At 45.3% G+C, this 19,784-nt stretch overlaps 1 protein-coding gene across 2 annotated transcripts in view; it reads right to left on the reverse strand.

Moving 5' to 3' along the window:
• AHCTF1 (AT-hook containing transcription factor 1) overlaps window positions 1-19,784 on the reverse strand; it is a 2,174,249-nt gene that overhangs the window by 1,905,148 nt on the left and 249,317 nt on the right. For both annotated transcript variants that reach the window (XM_069607832.1, XM_069607831.1), the window contains exon 7: window positions 14,081-14,165. In XM_069607832.1, coding sequence (XP_069463933.1) covers window positions 14,081-14,165 — 85 coding nt within the window. The remainder of the gene's footprint in view (window positions 1-14,080; window positions 14,166-19,784) is intronic.

A 19,784-nucleotide genomic window follows, 5' to 3' on the forward strand; every position in this document is an offset into this window, starting at 1 on the left:
GCTTGCATGAAAATGATCCAACGCATGAGTGGAAATGGCTGGTGTCTGCCTTAAATGCCAAAAAGCACAGCTAATGTTTAAAGCTCAGCGCGGCTCAGGAATGTTCCCTTGCATCATGGAACACGCGCGGATTCATTCATCTTTTGAACAAGGACTGGCTTCAAGACTTACATCTGATATGCCTGCAAGAAACCTGGTTGTGCGATTTGCCAGTGATCTCTTAATTCGAATGTGCTTTGAATCCAGCTATCAAAGCTGCTAAGGGGCGGCCGCTAGCAGGGCTGTTAACGATGATCAAACGGTCCTCAAGCTACCGGTTGATAAACTATAAAAACTACTCGCCCTACATTCAAGTTTGTGAGATAAGAAAACTTATGGAGAAACCGATGGTGTATGATGTGATACACATAATCAACGTATATTGGAACCATCGATGGACTGGATCAGATCCATTCATCGACCAGATTTCCTGCATAATTGACAACCTGCTTGAGTCATCCAGTGGAACTAGCTTGATACTCTGCAGAGATTTAAATATTGACTTTTTTAAAACACAGAGTGTCGTCAAAGGTCATTTAGCTAAAACCTGGTCAGATGAAATGAACGTAAGAGGTTTGTCAATGTTAAATGGCTGCACCCAAGGTGACATACCGGCGAAGACCACGTGGCAGCGCGAAAACCACTGCTCGATCATCGACTATCTTTGTTTCCGATACGATGCATGTGAGAATAAAAAACTTGAATATTCATGCAATGGACAATAGTGACCACGAAATGCTGGTATTAAAATTTCACGACACAAAAGGTGTCCAAAGTAGAAAATGGGGCCCAAAAATTTTGGTTGAATCTAATCGCCTATGTGTGATTGGAAGAACATGAGGTGGCCAACATATGCTCTCAATTTAAGTTGACACCGGCAGAGATTGAATATGCGCCGATATTGGCGCAATTTAAAAGCAAAAACAATGGAATGAAAAATTATTCATTCAGGAAAAAACATTGTTTTGACCTAATGGTGATGCAACGCGAAAGATCCATGAGAGCTGGAATACGGAAAAACAATCAAGGTCCAAAAGAGGAAATAACGTCAAGAAATAAAACTACCAAACAGCATTACAAAAACTGGATTAAAAGCCATAAATTTGAAGTATTACACCAGAATGATGCGGAGGCCATGCTGAAGATCTTATCAAACAAGAACAGCAGTGAGTTCTGGAGAACGTTAAATGGCATGGAATCCCCGCAAGAGGCACTACAAGTATGCCTGGTGACTGAAACTGAGTGGGTCCACCACTTCACGGCGCTATATCATAAAAATCTTGCGCCGATCTTGCCCACATTTACCCAAACGGCGTGGAACCTAAACTTTTCAAATGATGACATCCGAGAGGCAATAATGAGAACGAAAAATTCAAGGGCCCCGGGCCCTGATGGATTGTCAAACTTTATGATCAAACAGTTTCCTGATCTTTGGGCTGACTTGTGCTTCGATCTTGTTGCAAGAATCAACTCGTAAAAACAAGTGCCGACATCATGGAAGTCAGGAATAATGGCAATCTTTAAGAAAGGGGCTAGAGCTTCACCGAAAAACTATCGTCCGGTGGCACTGCTTGACGTTTTAGGCAAGCTCTATGCTTCTTTGTTGCAAAAGAAATTGACTAACTGGGCCCAAACAGTAAAAAAAGTGGACGAAAGACAGGCAGGTTTTGTGAAATTGGTGGGGTGTTCACTGAACCTGCTAATCTTAAACCTACTGAAAATGGAAGCCCTGCGAACAAATACGAAAGTATGTAGCCTTTGTTGACTTTTCCACTTTTCCATGGCATTTGATAGGATTGCTCGGGAAGCGTTGTGACACAAATTAGAAGTGTGGGGTTGTCCCGCAGACATACTGGCGGCAATCAAAGAACTACACACAGACACTTCAATTGCGATTCGTCTCGATCAATCAGGCTCCCTGTCTGCCCAAATTAAGACACATAAAGGGGTGAAAGATGGATGCCCGTTGACAGCTGCAATCTTTAGCCTCTTCATTTTTGACATCGGTGAAGCAATTCAAGCAGTGAGGTCTTTTCCACCGAAGCTTAATTCATCTCCGATGAGCCGGTTGTTGTACGCCGATGATCTGGTTATACTAGAGCAAACCCTGATCGGCCTTCAACGCAAACTTGATGCGGTACAAAACTACGTGAGCATGAATAGCTTGAAGATAAATCCAGCAAAGACTGAAATATTGGTGTTTGAGAACCTAAGAATGCACCAAAAACAAAGGCGCCCTAAACACGTATTGTCATTAGATCAAGTGGACCTTTGCACTTCAAAATCTGTAAAATACCTGGGTATGATTCTGAACTCTAGTATTTGTGATGAACCTTGAGTGACTGATTCCAAAAGGAAATGCGGACAGTTGGCATGTCAGGGTCTGGTAATACACCAAAAATATGGGCATTTTTTTTCAATGCGACCGTTGAGAAACTTTTATGAACAGAAGGTGGTCCCAGTTTTGACATACGGCGCTGAAAAGGCTTTTGGTTGTCCGCCCACACATTGCGCATCATTGGAACACATGTTTTGGTCCAAAGCTCTAAGCCTACCAATTGGCATATCGACAGCATGCATAAGGTACGACCTTGCTTTGGTATCTATGCATGCCAGGATCTGCTGGAACCACCTAGCTTTGTTCCGGAAAACCAAAACAGAGGAGGGAATCTTCCAATTTAAGATTCTCCATAACGCTCGTATTAGAGGCCCGGATATTCTGTCACAATGGGTGAAACGATGTGAAGATCTATTAATAATCAATAATATTAGCTTGAAAACTCTCCATTCAAACCCGACAGCAGCAAAAGTGAAGATTTGGCGTGCTGATTGGATCAAACACTTGTAGTGAGCACCAGTCTGCCAGTGCGATGAAGGACGCTCCCGCTGAAGCGAGAAGCTACAATGTGTTGCAATCTTATATGACCCTTTTTCCAAATTCGAAAGCTCGTACACTATTCATGCTATTCCAGCTGAATGCGTTTAAAACGAAAGATCGTACCAGTCACTTGGCGGGGGATGTAGGTCTAAATCTTACTTGTTGCATTTGTAGCAAGGAGCTGGAATCCCTCAAGCACCTTGTGCTATTCTGTCCGAACTTAAAGAATGAAAGATCTATTCATTTGGGCCAGTGGTACATTAACCATCAGTCCTTTTGTGCGGAGGATTGGTCGCCGAGTTTGTGGAACGGGTTGGAGATGAAACTAATTATGCCCCTGACTTCGTTTTTGGCAGTAAATGAGGAGAGGTTAAATAAAAAAATGTAACTGAATCATTTCTAGGCAATGAAGTTAAGTAAAATAAAGGCTGACTGAACATTGTGAAAAATGCGCTCACGAGAGGGGCCATAGTCAATGCCTGGGGACGTGGAATGGAGGAGGACAGCGGGGGCATATTATTAAGATGTTAATTGTTGTTTGTTTTGTGGTGTAACATTTAAAAGGTTTGACTTTAAACCAATAAAATAAAAAAATTAAAAAAATAACTCCATAGGCATCATCTTATGTGTGTTACACAGCACCCTAGGTGCAATGACACAAGGATGTCTTAGATTAAATTGACTTTACTAGTCTTTTTTAAATTCCTAGACCCAGCACACACTATCTTCCTATAGAGTGCTGGAGGGGTTACCTAGTATCCCGTGTCTAGAAACTCATGTAGCAGTCAAATGCTATCCTTTCCTATCGAACTGCCTGGTGGCAGTGGTTTTACAACAAAACACCATGATTTTTCCCCGACCACGAACACCGGCAGCTAAAAATCGCAGGAGCCATGTTTTTCAAGATGGCGCCTAAAGCACCTTTGTTTAAACAGGTCCCGGTCTTCTTTTTTCGCCATTTCTTTTTGGAAAGGTCCTTCTAGAGTTTGTCTCTGCACGCCAAACCCGGTTTGGTCCTTTTGTTTCTATGCCTCTGGCGTCTGAGTGTCTGGGGTGGGCAGGAAGTGAGGGAGGTGCCCGGAACTCCCTGTGCTTAGTCTCCTAGGAGACCCAAATGCACTCTGGTGTGATTGGCTGGCTGACTTTCCAGCAAGGACAGCCACCCTGCTGGGTGAGTGGCAGCTAGGCTGGAATGAAAGGGAGAAAACTGTTTAAAAGGCGAGTCTCTTGGACTGAAAAGCAGAGTCGACAACTGGAACAAAAGAACCGAAGACGAGCTGGAAGAGGATGACTGCTGCAACTCCTGGACCATTGGTTTGCCCAATGAAGCCCTGCTGCAGGTCCAAATTTGCCAAGTTCATCTCGACTTCAAGGGCGACTTCTTCCTTTGAATTGGTGGGACCAATCAACTCATAAGCCACCTGGATACCATTCTCAGAGCTGGTTAGGATTAACCAGGGGGAAGGACACCAGCTTGTGTGCTTGGTGACAGCTACTCGAACCGAAGATCTTCCATTTTACCAGCTTGTCCCCGTTCAGTGCAGGAGTCCCCCGACGTCCTCCCTCTTGTCCCCACGAATGAGGCTCAGGAACAGCAAGATCTGCAGGAACTGCCAGGAACCAACGTCTTCAGATGCATATTTTCTTCATATTAAGGTACTGTGCCAACCCGTGCGAGAACTTACCTCTGGCGGTGAAAGTTTGTGAAACTTTCCCGACTTGCAGGCCTAATCAGCTTGTGACCCCAACGTAGGATTCTTTTTCTTACAAACTACTTCTGAGAACTTTGGCAAAGACTTTACCGTTTACTACAAGAACTGCTCTTTCCTATCCAAGGCACTAGTCCATTGACTTTGGCCTATTGAACTGAATCGAGTCCTCTGTGAACTGAAACGATTTGCACTGCTTAAGAAAGTATTTGTGATCTATTCTATTAACTTGTGCCTTTTTACTCCTATTTAAAGTGACTGAAATGCTATTTTACTCTGATTTCAGGGGAGCCAAATTTACTCAGAAACTTATTGGTTTGGTAGTGAAGTGTATTTGTGTATGATATTAAGTTGCCTCCTTCTAGTGAATGTTTTCTAAAGACTGTAATAAATTAATAAGTGTTTTACCAAGAAACCTGGAGTGTAAGTGTCTACTTCAACCACTGTGATTTTAAGACCTCTGTGTAGCCTTTTTTACTGCTCACATTCCCTCTTGAGATAAGCCTGGCTGCTCAGCTCGCTACCACAAACTGTGTAGTACCGACTTACACCAAAGGTTGGTTTTGCTTACACCTGGAGTCCTAATTGTATGTGGTGGTCCCAGAGGGTACTGCATGCAATTCTGCCTAACATGTCCCATTGCACAGCCCAAGAGCACTTATATATTATAACAGAAGGGATTCATAATAACATACAAAATGGCATTATGGGGGAAATAAATGTTAGCGCACCGAGTTAAGCCGGTCATGGATTCTCAAAAGCAGAGAATTGCAAGGGTTTTTTTGTGATAAAGCTGGCCAACATAAGTAAACTTTAAAGTTGTTTCAGTGAATATATATCATAGTGCGACAGTCACTGCACTATGTATTTGGCTGTAAATTTGCAAACAAAATCGTACTCATGGCTCGCCCCAGACTGGAAAATATCTGTAAAAAGAAATATAGAAGTTCCCCATTCATTTTCCTATAGAGAAAAAAGTCACATTTTTGCTAAAGCGCACAGCTGAAACCACCAAATGGAATTGGACAGGTATGAAACAACTTGGGTACGAAGCGTTGACTCGATTTGAGGGGGGGTGGGGGGGCCTGGGTTATTGAGTCTACTCGTTTTTAAAATATTTGAAGGAAAAGGGGGGCCCCCCCTTCTACGAAAATGATAAGGATGTCTCGGTTAGGGACAGTCCAACTAAAGGCTTCATAAAACCATTTAACTTCAGCAATACAGAATCTCCAACTCTTAGTATAAGTCTGTACCACCTGAGATGGGGGCAGCATGGACAAAGCATCCAGGCTTATCTTAGGAGCGTGAGAAGGCTGTCTCAATACAAATACATTGTCGCATACAAATGGTTCAAAGAAACACTGATACACTAAGTATTGTATAAATAATTGTTTCTTTTAAATGCAAGTAGGCCAAGATGCATCTTGGGGAATTAAGTACTATTAACATAAGTTATAAACACATACAAAAACCAACAAAATACTTATGGTTTACAAACCTATGTATACATGTATTTAGAGAAGCAAATAAGCAAGTCAAGATGAGTCAAACCTAATAGTTACATTCAGAATAACCATCTGCTGTTCTTGGGGAATAAGAACTGGTTATTTACTTTTAGATTACAATAAGTAATTCAAGGGTAGTGGACCCTATTGGTCAGGTCATACAGTGTTACTCAATTACAGAATCACTTAATAAACCAACCCCGTTACAAATCTACACCTTGCAATATATATTATTTTGTAAAACACAGTTCAGCGATAGTAAAGTAACTCATACTTCCTGGAGGGTCCTTAGGCTACTCAATGATGAGCATGAAAACTCAATAACTATTTTAGAATGCACTAAAGCAATTCAGGGAAACCAAAACCAAATTATAGTTTAAGACAATGTATTTCCACGTAGATAACGATCCGCTACCTAATCGTTAGTTATACCCAGTCTACTTTCGAGAAGTGTATAATACAGTTGCTAAGGTAAGTAACAACTATGACTTTTAGAAATGCTCTACAGCAGTTCAGGGAACGCATTACCCAATTAAACACTTTAAGAAAGACGCAATGTAAGTTAAGCAAAATAAGGAACCTATTATTATATTTTACAGAATGGCATTCAGAAATTCACAGGTAAGTAAGAACTCAGACTTGAGTTGCTTGAAGCCCCTCTAAAAAGTATAAGTATTAACTCCAAGACTGTTTTAGAAAGTCACTAAAGGAGCTCAGGGAAAGCTAAACCCAATAATACACTTTAAGAATGACAATCTGTTATTCAAGGTAGGTAAACCCAATTTGTAAGCTTTTACGCTCATTCACTTTAGAAATGATAAAACAGTACCAACTCTTATTACTTTTCAGAATGGGGGGCATTCAAGTTAAGTAATATAACTTGTATATGTTTTAGAGGGGCTGTATGCAATGCAAAGGAAAGTATAAACTTAATGACACTTTGTAACTTCTATTACAGGGATGCAGTTACCACACGAATTTCTTTAGCAAGTAAGTAATTTTACACTGGTTATAGTTTTCAAGACAGAAGCCTTATCTTTTAAAGTCCTTCTCTATCCCATATGCATGAGTTCTCAGAGGCAGAAGAGGGACCCTGGTGGTCTATGAACCAGCTGTAGGAATGTCAGAATGGGTTTCAGGTGCAGGAAAGTCAGAGTTCCAGGGGATATCTTCTTTAACATGTTTTAGCTTTAGAGTTAGTTAAGTGTTTAGGGACTTCACAGAAGGCTCCCACTATGCGTTCCAGCATTAGGCCTTGGTGAGTGGTATGGGCAAACTACCAACCACACGAATCACAACTCTGCCTCAAAGGATTCACTCAAGACTCAAGGTAAATATTACCCAAGCCAACAAAGTACCTTAGGAGAAAAGAAGAACTTCGGGGTGGATGTCTTCAGGATGCAGCAGCACAGGACAAAGTCCCTGAAGTTTTGGTCTGGAGACGAAAGAAACAGACACTGGATGGGAACTGCAGCAGCAGTCGCCAGATGAGGATTCCAGCAAAGGATTCTTCAAACCTTCTTGCGGCTCTTGTGGATTCGGCACCTTTTTACAGACGCCAGATGATGAACAAATATCGCTGGTTAGATTCTGTTCACTCTCTCGGTCCTGCACTCTGGTGAGGAGACTTCAGGGATTTCAATTTTGACTCTGGAGGTTCAGCAGGAGTTCAAAGTTTTAGACGAAAGCTGACTTCGGAAGACCGTTCACTGCACTTGGGCTCGAGGTCCCCTGGTATTGACTATTTGCAGCCCAGCAAGGTCACAGCACTTCAAGGGATGGCTCATTTTGTCTCTGGGTAGGGGTAGTCGCATTCAGGACACCCAGGTAGATTGGAAGTAAGGGTTATATCAGGGTCTGGCTACAAAGCAGGCTGTGCGGTAGCTGGAAATCTTTCCAGCCGTCTTTTCTTCATCTTCCTCTTCAGATTTGGTTCCAGTGGTCGACTTGTCAGCATCCTCCAGGATCAGAGTATTTATCAGCAACCACTGCACAACGTCTGCAAACTATCCCTGCAGCAGCTTACAGAAAGGGGCAGTCCGGCTGTCCAATCAGCACAGCTAGCCCCCCCAGCGGGAACTGGATCCCTTCAGGCAAGGTGAGAGAAAGGGCTGCAGAGTTTTTGACTCCTCCCTCGCTGTCTGTCTTCGCAGACACCCTGGAGCCAATGCAACGAATACAAAAGATTCCCGCAAAGGTAAAACTTCAACCAGGGTCTTTCCCGGCTCGAACAGCAGAAGAAGACCAAGTTATAAAAAGCAAACAAGAAATGGCAAAAAAAGAAGGAGCCCGCCATTCTGCAAGAATAATGGCTCATGTGCACTGCTGTGGCTGAATTGACAGCCTGCAAGTAATGATGACTAAACATCATAAAAGTAGTTTCACTGCCACCACCCATTCAAGTAAACTTGCAACTGTAACAAAAATGTTAACAGGTAAGTAAGCAAGGGCATACATTATATATCCTCAGCACTCTACATAAGGTGGGGTGTGCTGGCCCGCTACATAAAATGTAAAAGGGATGGGAATTCCACTTTACTGCTTGGGAACAGTAGTTCACCCAAGAGGTAATGAGAGAAATTAACAAGGGAAGCCCAAAGGGGCAACCCAGCCTAAGCCCAAATGGTATAGTGACTATTACTCCAAACACACACTATAGAGAGACATAGAAAGGTCACCCAGAGAGGTTTTTCAGAAATGAATGAAACACCTGCACATTTTTCTTTTGTTAGATGAAAAATATTTGTGTATATTCGGGGTAATATTCAGGGTTATCCAAAAGCGAAAATTCGAAAAAATGCTGTTTCGAGGAGGAAAGGATAAGATGTCATCAGGTTGGAGGTGGAGAGGGGAAAGAGGACACTATGAGAAATTGGGGAGCTGGGGTGGGGGTGGAGGGCTGGGGACCAAGTTCATAGCTCGAACGTTTTCATATATTCAGGGTTGATTTGTGGTTATTTTTCATATTCTGGGTTATTTTTTGCATATTTGCGGTTATGGCAGTGAACTGAATCGAAGACAAATAAATGTGTCATTTTCGAAATATTCAGTGTTATTTGTAGTCCAGTACAAAAAAAGATTAATAAAAAGAGTAATTTTACAGCTACAGTGAGGAGGTGTGGGGTGACCTATTGGGGCAACATGTCAAAGGTGCAATAGGACTGGCTAGTGGCTGCAAAATGCCCTTGGCCACCTAGTGGGTCCAAAAGAAACATGGGGGTGGGCATGTACAGTGAACACTGCCAAAGGCACTGGCCATGGCAATAGGCTGGGTATGTTTTAAAATATACAGTGGGCACTGCCTTCAGCCATGCTCATTGGCCAAGGTCGGAGGCTATGGCTAGTGGGCCCGGTAGTTTTTTAATATATACAGTGGGCACTGCCGAAGGCCCGGACCTGTTAGGAAGAATTATCAAAAATGTGCCAATTCCTCCCACCTTAGAGACCTCCAGCTCTTTTGCTACACTTTGGGACTTTGAACTTTTCAATTCAATGTGTTTTCTGTGTTGGTTTCTTTTTGGTTATGGGGTCTAACAAACTCCATAGGCATCATCTTGTACATTGTGTCACACAGCAACTTCAGTGCAGTGGCACAGAGAAGGCTTTCAGACTTCCCAAGGTTTAAATACCTTCTCTGGGATCAACTACTGTTTCCCAGAGCAGTAAAGTGAATTTGACTTGCTATACCCAGCACACCCTATCTTACAATAGAGCGCTGGAGAGGTTACTTAGTATCCCTTGTGTCTAAATGTTCATGTAACATTTTTTGTGTTCCCCTTTCCTCAATTGACTGGCTGGTGGGAGTGGATTCGTTTTGAACTAACTTGGTTTGCATTTACCGTGACCTTTCGCGGCTAAAGTAACCGCAGGAGCCATCTTTTTCAAAATGGCGTAGAGCCATCTTTGCTAAAATGGTGCCTGTCTTCTTTTTTCACCAGGTCTTTGTGGGAAAGTCCTTCTAGAGAATTTCTCTGCGTGCTAACCCAGGTTTGGTCTCTTGGTCCATTTCACCTTTGGCAGGGTTTCGGAGAGAAACCCGCCTCTGGCGCCCGAGTGTCTGGGGTAGGCAAGAAATGAGGGAGGTGCCCGAAACTCCCTGTGCTTAGTCTCCTAGGAGACCCAAATGCACTCTTTAGTGATTGGCTGGATGACTGTCCAGCAAGGACAGCCACTCTACTGGGTGAGTGACAGCTAGGCTGGAATGAATGGGAGAGAACTGAATAAGAGGCGAGTCTTTTGGCTTGGCAGGCAGAGTCGACCACTGGACGAAGGAACAGAAGGTGGTCTTGAAGAGGACGCCTGGTGCAACTCCTGGCCCGTTGGTTTGCCCGGTGAAGCCCTGCTGCAGTGACTACTTGCCAAGTTTGCATCGACAGAAGCCCCTGCAAAAAAACGACTAAACCCTTTGAGTTGGTGGGACCAATCAACTCCAAAGTAAGCCACCTGGACACCCATCTCTGGAATTTTCTCAGAGTTGCTGAAGGAAACCGTATAGCCAGGGAGAGGGACACCAGATTGTGCAAGTTACTTCTAAGATGGCCTAAAGCTTTTGGAAGATCTTGCAGACTCTCACAAAGCAGGACTGACCAAGCCTGAGCCCCCCTCAGCAGAGTGTGGGACCCCAGAAGCAAGGACAGTTCACCTTGACAGCCAGGAACCGCGCTTATTGCTATTTACTGTACCGCAAGGAGCCGAAACGCGAAACAGACATTGAAAGTGAAGTTTGCCGGTTGCCAGTTTCGACAGTCCCAGTGCAGTGCAAGCATCCCCCGACATCCTCCCTCTTGACTGAGGCCCAGGAACAGCGAGAACTGCAGAGGTGCACAGGAACAGAGGTCATCAGTTGCATCCTTTTCTTCTTTAACAAGGTACTGTAAAATAAGTCTAAGAGAACATCTCTTACTGTAGAACTGCTTGCAACTTCCACAACTCACAAGCCTAATCAGCTTGTGGCCCTACATTTGATTCTTTTCATCAAAGACTCCTAAGAACTTGTGCAAAGACATTTCCATTTACTTACCTGAAGTGCTGCATCCTATACAAAGTCTTTTGCCTATTGACTTGGGCTTAGCCTATTGAATCACTAAGTGATATCTGAAAGTATTTGCCCTGCTTATGAATATCTGTAATTTCGTGTGTTCTAATAACCTTTGCCTTTTACCAACCTTTGAAGATTGTTCTGAATGCCAACAGTAAGATATTAATGTCCTCAGCACCCTTGTCATTGAAGTCACCTGTGGGTGTAGGTTGTGTCTGTGGGCCATCCAAAAAGTGTCTTGTCCGATTCAGAATCTCAGAGTGTACAGTATTGAAGTGTATTTGTATGTTACTAGTATATTGCTCCCTTCTAAAGAAGGCTTTACAACTGACTGATAAATTAATAATTGTTTATCAAGAAACCTTGAGTGTAAGAGTTTCTGAATACCTGTAACTGTGAATCTTTGTGTAACTCCGCTACAGCTCACATTCATTTTCCCTCTTGAGACAAGCCTGGCTGCTCAACACGCTACCCAAAATGTGTAGCACAAGCTTCTACCAAACGTTAGGTTGCCTATACCTGTAGTCATGGTTGTTCGTAGTGTTCCCAGACGGTACTGCATTAAAACTTTGCCTAACAGGGCCCGAAAGACATGCAAGGCCGTGGCCAGCTAGTGGGTCCAAAAGCAATGGCCATGAGCACATACATATTATAAGAGAAGGGATTCACAATGACATACAAAATAACATTATGGGAGACATCAACGGAAACGTGCAGAGTTAAGCGGTTCGGGACTTCCCACATACACTGAATTTCATGAGTTTTATTGAGTTAAATCTGTGCAACTTAACTGCACCTTTACTAAGGTTTTATCAGTGAATATAAATCCCCTTGATGGCCTCCCATGTACACTGGGCGCGGGTTTTAAACTGATTTTAAACTATGTTTTTTGAATGAATAAAGGATTTACTTTTGAAATGTTTTCATTATGTTTGATTGAGGAAACCACTTTGTTCCAGCAGAACCCATACTTTTGATGAAGCAATTCTGCAAGTGCGGCTCAATTTTCACTAATCGATTGGTGAAACCAAGAAAGAAAGAATATTTATGTAGCAGGGCCCAAAGATGTTTCGGATTCTGGTCTGAATATGTGACACTGTTTTCGCTCCAATGCTTAGAATAGATGGCTCCCACTCCTTTTAGACTGGTATAGCCCATTTTTAAGACATTTTATTTTAAATATATCAATGATGATGTGTCGTTAGAGCTTAACAAATTGTAAAGTTCTATACAGTGGGGTATGACTCATAGGTGCCAATCGTCATTTTGGTACCATAACTGTTAGGCAAAATGTAAGTAAATCGGCAGCCAAGATGAAGCACCATGCACTTTAAATTTGATTGTTTACATATGATGATGGGAGTTAGCACTATGCACTTTAAATCTGAATAATGCAGAGAACATAGGAAACATTATGGTACCATATTTGTTAGGCATAATGTAAGTAAGTCTACAGCCAGGATGAAGCACTATGCACTTTAAGTCTGATTGTTTGCATATTTTAATGTTAAAGGATATTTGTACCGTGCACTATCACCACCAAAGTGGTCCCATTGTGCTCTGGCGGCTCTGAAAGAGGACGGGGGGTTGAGTTAGTGGGAGGAAGCAGGAAAAGTGCAAGTGAGCAGTGTTGTGCTGTTGGCAGCCTCAGCCTGGTGGGTCCGTTGGCTGGGCCTGGAGTGTTTGCAGCCGTTAGTCATTGTGTACTGTTGTGCAAGGCTATGTGTGTTTTTTGTTTTGTTGTTGCAATGTAGTAAAGTTTGTGCGGTTTCTTGTGCTGTAGGTTTTTGGTTGTGTTTGGTTTGGAGTTTGAGAGGTTTATGCAGAGAGTGAATTGGAGTTAGCACTATGCACTTTAATTATGAATAAAGTATAGAACATAGGAAAACCATCCTTGACTGTGGGGTTGAAAAGCCATAATGTATCCAGATACGGTATTGTACATCAATCACGTAATACAAAAAGAGCAATGGCACTGGCGGGTTGTGCACTATGCACCCGACTGAACTAAAGATACCTCAAACTTTGGCCACCAACATGCTGTATTTTCATGAAGATCTATTCTGAGATTATTATTGCTACATAGCAACACAAAACTATATACCGATTACTGAATGGGCTGCTAAATCGCTACATTAAAAAGTATAAGGCACTGGGCAATCTTTTAATCACATCATTGTAAAGTCACATTGATGTATTGCTGTAAACACTGTGCAATTTCGCCATCATGTGACACGGCAAAGCAATCACGACGATTGATTAGTATCTCATTCATTCAACAAAATGACTGTATAGACACCTGTAGAAAGAGATAATGTCAATTGATTGTATTAAGAACAAAATCTCTTGCACTGGTAAAGCGGAAGGGCAGTGATCGAGACAACTAGTTCAAAACGGCCGACAGGCAAATACGTACTATCAGGACAGACTGTTTGGTCCTTTCTCTATGTTGAACTCAGACATACCGGGTATTTTAGGGTGCACTTCAGGAGGAGAAAGGTGTTGTGAACAAGCGGCGAGGAAGATGCGAAATGCGTAAACGCTGTTGGGATTACTTTGCTTGTCACTATGGGAGCACCATATTGCTGGTTTTTAGACATTTGTTTCATGGTTGGTTTCGAAGCAGATGGAAAATACAGGATAAAAATGCTTCGGACAATGCACAGCTGTATCTTGAGAATGATTTCTGGCAAGGAAGAGCGCAGCTCATCAAAACTGATTCACAATCAGTAAGGAAGAAAAAAAAAATATATATATATATACACACATATATATAAAACACAACACATATAAATATATATACAAATTCTCTGAGGTGCATTTATTTAGGAAAGATCTATGTGACCCTACTTAACGGTTAAGCTCACTACATACATATTCAGTGTAGCGGGTGACTGGTTAATTACGTTACCTCATATAGGATTTGTCCAGATGCCAAATACCGTCTGTCACCAAAGGCCATCTGCAAAAGGTGCAGACTCACTAGGTCTCCTTCACTATAACAAAACAATTTCACATGATTACCATTATTTAATCGATTTGGGTAACCCACACAAACAAGCCCATCAAACAGGTACAGTCATATGCAGAAATGAACTAGCAGTAGCATGAAGCAAGTGCACCTGAAATATATATTTATTTTACAGATACATCCTATGCAGGCGCCTCCACTCTGCTGCCAACTTCTCGCCCTCTGCTGCGGCCTGAATCAAATCCTTTTTGAGCAACAGATCCATGAGGGTCTTTGCCCCATCCGCAGCCGCAGACCCGCCCCCAATTCACTGCGGCGTACCTCAGGGTTCTTGCGTGTCGCCTACACTTTATAACATTTTCACAAAACCACTCTTTGATGTGGTTGACTATCTGGGTGTCTCCTACACCAACTATGCAGATGACACCCAGATACTCCTTACCATCACAGGTGATTATCTAGCTGATACCAAGGCCCTTAACTACGTCTACCTGGTCATCCAAGCCTGGATGGCCCAACACCAGTTATGTCTAAATGACGACAAGACGGAGCTCCTTATCCTGGGCACCTCACAACGCCTGAGCAAACTAGAGCCGTCCTATCAGTCATTCACCATAGACGGTAATACCATACGAGTCTCGAAAGATACCAAAACATTAGGTTTGTACCTTGATGCCACCCTATCCCTATCTCGACAAATAAATGCAGTTAGATCTGCCTCTGCATACACGTGCAAACTTATTGCAGCTTGCAGACAGTTTCTCACCACCCCTAACAGTGTCACACTAGCTAGAACTCTCATTATGGCCAAAATAGATTATTGTAGTGCTCTTTACCTAGGTACCAGCCAAGAGAACCTGAATAAACTTCAAACACAAAACAATGCCATTCGAGCTGCCCTCAACTTCCCCCGCAAAAATCACATTTCAGAATCCAGAACCGACCTAAAGTGTCTACCAGTCAAGCAGAGAATCTCACTAAAAACAATTGCCCTCACACACAAATGCTTGGCTAACAAGGCCCCTACCTACCTCTGTAGTCGGCTGTCTCGCCACTCGACCTCTTAGAACTGCCCAGACTCACTGTCTATCAATTCCTAGGTTTAAACTTCAAAAAGCAGGGGGCACCAGCTTCCCTGTCCTAGCTTCCAAGCTATGAACTCCCTCCCCGCTACAATCAGAGTTGAAGACTCATTCAACACATTCAAGGCCAAAACAAAATCTTGGCTCTTTGACCAGCACTAAGACATGCTCTGCGCCCTTATCTTACATACTCTGGCCCACTGACTTCCGTTATTATATTCTGTACATCCCTGGTTATTTCCACTGTTAAGCCCTAGCGGTACTGTAACCACTGTAATGTATGTAGATAGAAACACTTAGTTTTCTGTTAATGTAATTTTATGTCTGTATATATGCATTATTGTAACTTTGTGCAAATTGCGCCCCGATGCCTCCGGGCCAGATGGCTTGCGCATTATAAATAAAACAAATACAAATACAGCGCCTGCGGTAGCGGCCATGTAGTTATGGTTAAGTTGCTCAACTCCTAGATAGAGCACTTTTTGGGCATCTTAACTTTGGCGTCATTCGACGAATCATCACCAAACTTTACAAAAAAGTATATGGCCACCTCAGAACGATTTTGCGAAGTTCGGTGGGGTTTTGTCCAGGGAGCGCAAAGTTATATGGGGGTCCCAACATTTTTTAAATCCTCAGACACAATGGATATGTGCTTGAACCTACAGCTCAAACATCTGGACAGATTTGCACCAAACTTGTCCTGCGGAGCGGCAGCTTGGTCCCGAATGCTTGCTTTTACAAATTTGGTGTAAATCAGTTCCGTTTTTTTTTTTAAATGGCCAAACAGTACGTGAAAAAATGTAATGATATCTGGGTCCAGTCCAGGGATTTCCGGATTCGGAGTCCGTAGACATCTCTGGACCAATCAGAGCAGTGTGACCTTCATGGACATCATACACACCGTCTGATTGGTCGATTAAAAACATGAGGTGTGTCAAAACTTTTAAAATGGACGCCATGTTGGATTCGCGAACACTGCCTGTAGTCTGCAGACATAGCAGTAAAAACATTCAAAAACACAACATTGCACTCGTCAAACTAATAAAACAAATCGGTGGGGGGATGGGATATGGCGATAAGATCAGGTATTTTTTCATCTCAGGATGTCCAGATGTTCGGGGATAGTTGTATGATGTTCGGGGACATCCATGCATATTTCTGCATTACAGGCTCTCCCTAAGCCCCTTTTCTGGCAGCCATCTTCAGATTTGGTAGCACGTAAAGTGGCAGTATGACCAAGTGAAGAGCCGCAGAGGGGTAGGAGGGAGGGTTCGCATGTGAATCCATGGCAGACCCATGCTGGAGAACAACAGTTACAGGTAAGTAACGTATTCCTTCTCCAGCATGGATTCACATGCTCATGAATATAAGAATCCCTAGCAGTACACACATGCACAACCACGGGAGGTGGTAAAAGGCTCAACATTAAGCATTACATAAACTCAACATTAAGCAAATCTTACCTCCCCACCAGGCCCACCTTCAGGCGAAACGGTTGAGCAGCACTGCTTGGCCGACTCTGGACTCCTCCCTGGAAACCCAGTCGACGCCGTAGAATCTCGTGAAGGTGTGCGTCGACCTCCACGTAGCAGCCCTGCAGATGTCCAGCAGGGGCACACCAGACAAGAACGCCATGGTAGCAGCAATCGCTCTGGTCGAATGGGCTCTCGGACGGCCAGGCAACGGTCGGTTTGCCAACCAGTGACAGTGCATGATGCAGCCGGAGAGCCACCTGGAAATGGTAGCCTTCGAGAGAGCCTTCACTTGGTTCACAGGTCCAAAATTCACAAACAGCTGTGACTGCTTCCGAAGACTTTGTGCGGTCCACACAGAACTTCAGCGCTCTAGCCACATCCAGCGAGTGCAAAGTCCTCTCGGCCGGCGACCAAGGAGACGGGAAGAAAACTGGTAACACCAAGGGCTCTTTGAGGTGAAAGTCCGATGGCACCTTGGGCATAAAGGAGGGGTGCGTCCTCAGCACCACCCTCGTGTCGTGAAAAGTCAAGTATGGAGGCTTGCAGGATAGGGCCTGGATCTCTCCCACTCATCGTGCGGAGGTGATGGCCACAAGAAAAGCTGTCTTCCCCGACAGGAACTTCAACGGTGCCGAATGCAGAGGCTCGAATGGCGCCCCCATGAGCCTAGACAGCACCACGTTGAGTTCCCACGACGGGGCAGGAGCCTTCACAGGCAGGAACGATCAGAACAGTCCCTTCATAAATTCCTTCACCAGGCGATGAGACCACAAAGACGCCCGTCCCGTAGTTCTGGTGTATCGGGAGATTGCAGCCAGATAGAAGCATGGGCTAGTCCAGCCTTGGCCAGCGACAGTAGGTACGGCAGTACTTGAGGGGCCGTCATCCGCAGAGGGTTAATCTTCTGTGCACGGCACCAGACAGAGAACCTCTTCCACTTATGTCCATAGCACTTGAGAGTTGAGGACGCCCTGGCCTTTGCAAGAACCTCTGCAGTCAGACGGGATATCGTACCCTCTAAACTCTAGTGCTGCAGGAGCCAGGCCTGCAAGTTCAGCGACTCCGGGTCGTGATGAAGGATGGCGCCTCCTTCTCTGGAAAGAAGATCTGCGTCCGTCGGCAGCTTGACCGGTAGGGACGCCGACAAGTCCAGAAGGTCCGGGAACTAGATCTGCCTCGGCCACGCCGGTGCGACGAGGATCATCCTGCACCGGGACCTCTTGAGCTGGTTGATGAGTCGGAGCAGCAACGGCAACGGAGGGAACGCATATAGGAACAGGCCGTCCCAGGGGAACGAGAAAGCATCGCCCATGCTCCTCGGTTGGGGAAACCTGCTGGCGAACCTCTGGCACTTGGAGCTCATCGCCGTCGTGAACAGGTCGATCTGGGGTTTGCCCCATCGCTGAAAGAGTCGGTCTACTTGATCCTGGCGTAGTTCCCACTTGTGGCACGAGCGCAGCTCTCTGCTGAGTGAGTCGGCGATGATGTTTTTTATCCCTGCCAGATGAAACTGCACCAGAAACATCCCCTGGGCAACGGCCCAATGCCACAGATCCTGGGCTTCCTTGGATAGGGCTGGGGATCTGGTTCCGCCCTGCTTCCGGATGTAGAACATTGTGGTGGTGTTGTAGGTGAAGATCCTCACCACCTTGCCCTTGAGGGACGGGATAAAGGACCTGAGGGCCCAGAACACTGCCCGGAGCTCCAGGATGTTGATGTGGAGCGGCTTCTCCTCCGGGAGCCAAAGGCCTCTCGCATGAAGATCTCCGGTGTGCACTCCCCACCCCTCCAGGGAGGCATCCGTCGTCACCGTCGCCTGGTGGGCCAGGGTCTGAAAGTGTGTCCCTGCCGCAAGATGAGCGCGGGTGCCCCACCACCAGATCACTCGTCGGAAGGTCTCATTGAGAGGGATCCTGTCCTCGAAGCTGCCCGTCACTTGAATCCAGCGGGTGTCGAGGAACTCCTGTAGAGGGCGCATCCGCAGCCTGCACAGGCGCACGAGATAAATGCAAGAGGACATCATCCCGAGGAGGGACTTGATGGACCTCACCCTGGCCACGTCCGTGGCCAGTAGACACTGCACCTAGCCTAGGATGGCCTTTGTCCTTTCCTCCGACGGCGAGGCCAGACGCGCCACTGTGTCGAGCTTGGCTCCCAGAAACAGTGCGACTTGAGAGGAGACCAGGTGGGACTTGGTGAAGTTGATGGAGAACCCCAGGTCCGTGAGCAGCTGGACAGTCTTTGCTGTGTGTTCTACGGCGAGCTCCCTTGTCCTTGCGCGGATGAGCCAATCGTCCAGGTAGGGGTAGACGTGGATCCCCTGCAGGTGCAGCCGCACTGCCACTGGAGCGAGGCACGTGGTGAAAACCCTGGGTGCCGACTTCAATCCGAACGAGAGGGCCTTGAACTGTTAGTGCCTCCCTCGGACCACGAACCTGAGGAACTTCCTGTGTCCTTTTAGAATGGGAAAGTATGCATCCTCCAAATCCAACGACGACAGGAAACCGCCCTCCTCCAGCTGTCCCAGCATGTGCTGGAGGGTGACCATCCGGAACTTGTGTGCCTTGATACACTTGTTCAGTCGTCGCAGGTACAGGATGGGTCGCCACCCTCCTGTCTTCTTTTTCACGTGGAAGTACCTTGAGTATACTCCGGAGCCCCGGAGCCTCTTAGGGACGAGCTTGATGGCACCTTTGAGCATAGCCCTTACCTCCAACAGTAGTTGAGGGACGTGGTTTTCCTTCCTGGCCACGGGAGGAATGTGGGGGCACTTTTTTAAAAATTCAAGGGTGTGCCCCTGGGCCAGGGCGTCCAGCACCCAACGGTCGGTGGAGATGGACTCCCACACGCTGACGAACTTCGCCAGCCGGCCTCCCAACGGGGTGCTTCGTGGGGGGCCCGACGCGACGGTCGGTTCAATCTTGCTTGGAGGACGCCTTGCCGCCTTGGCCTCCCTGGCGACGAGGGCAGGATCCACCCGACTTGCCTCGTCCTCTATAGGCTTCCTGCGACGAGGAGCAGCCGCTTGGCGGTACGTAGCGGAGCCACCGCCGAATCCCTTGGAGGTACCCTGCTTGCCTCCGGAGC

The sequence above is a fragment of the Ambystoma mexicanum genome, chromosome 4q (assembly GCF_040938575.1).
Source record: "Ambystoma mexicanum isolate Mex_15411 chromosome 4q, UKY_AmexF1_1, whole genome shotgun sequence".
In the NCBI taxonomy this organism is placed as follows: domain Eukaryota; kingdom Metazoa; phylum Chordata; class Amphibia; order Caudata; family Ambystomatidae; genus Ambystoma; species Ambystoma mexicanum.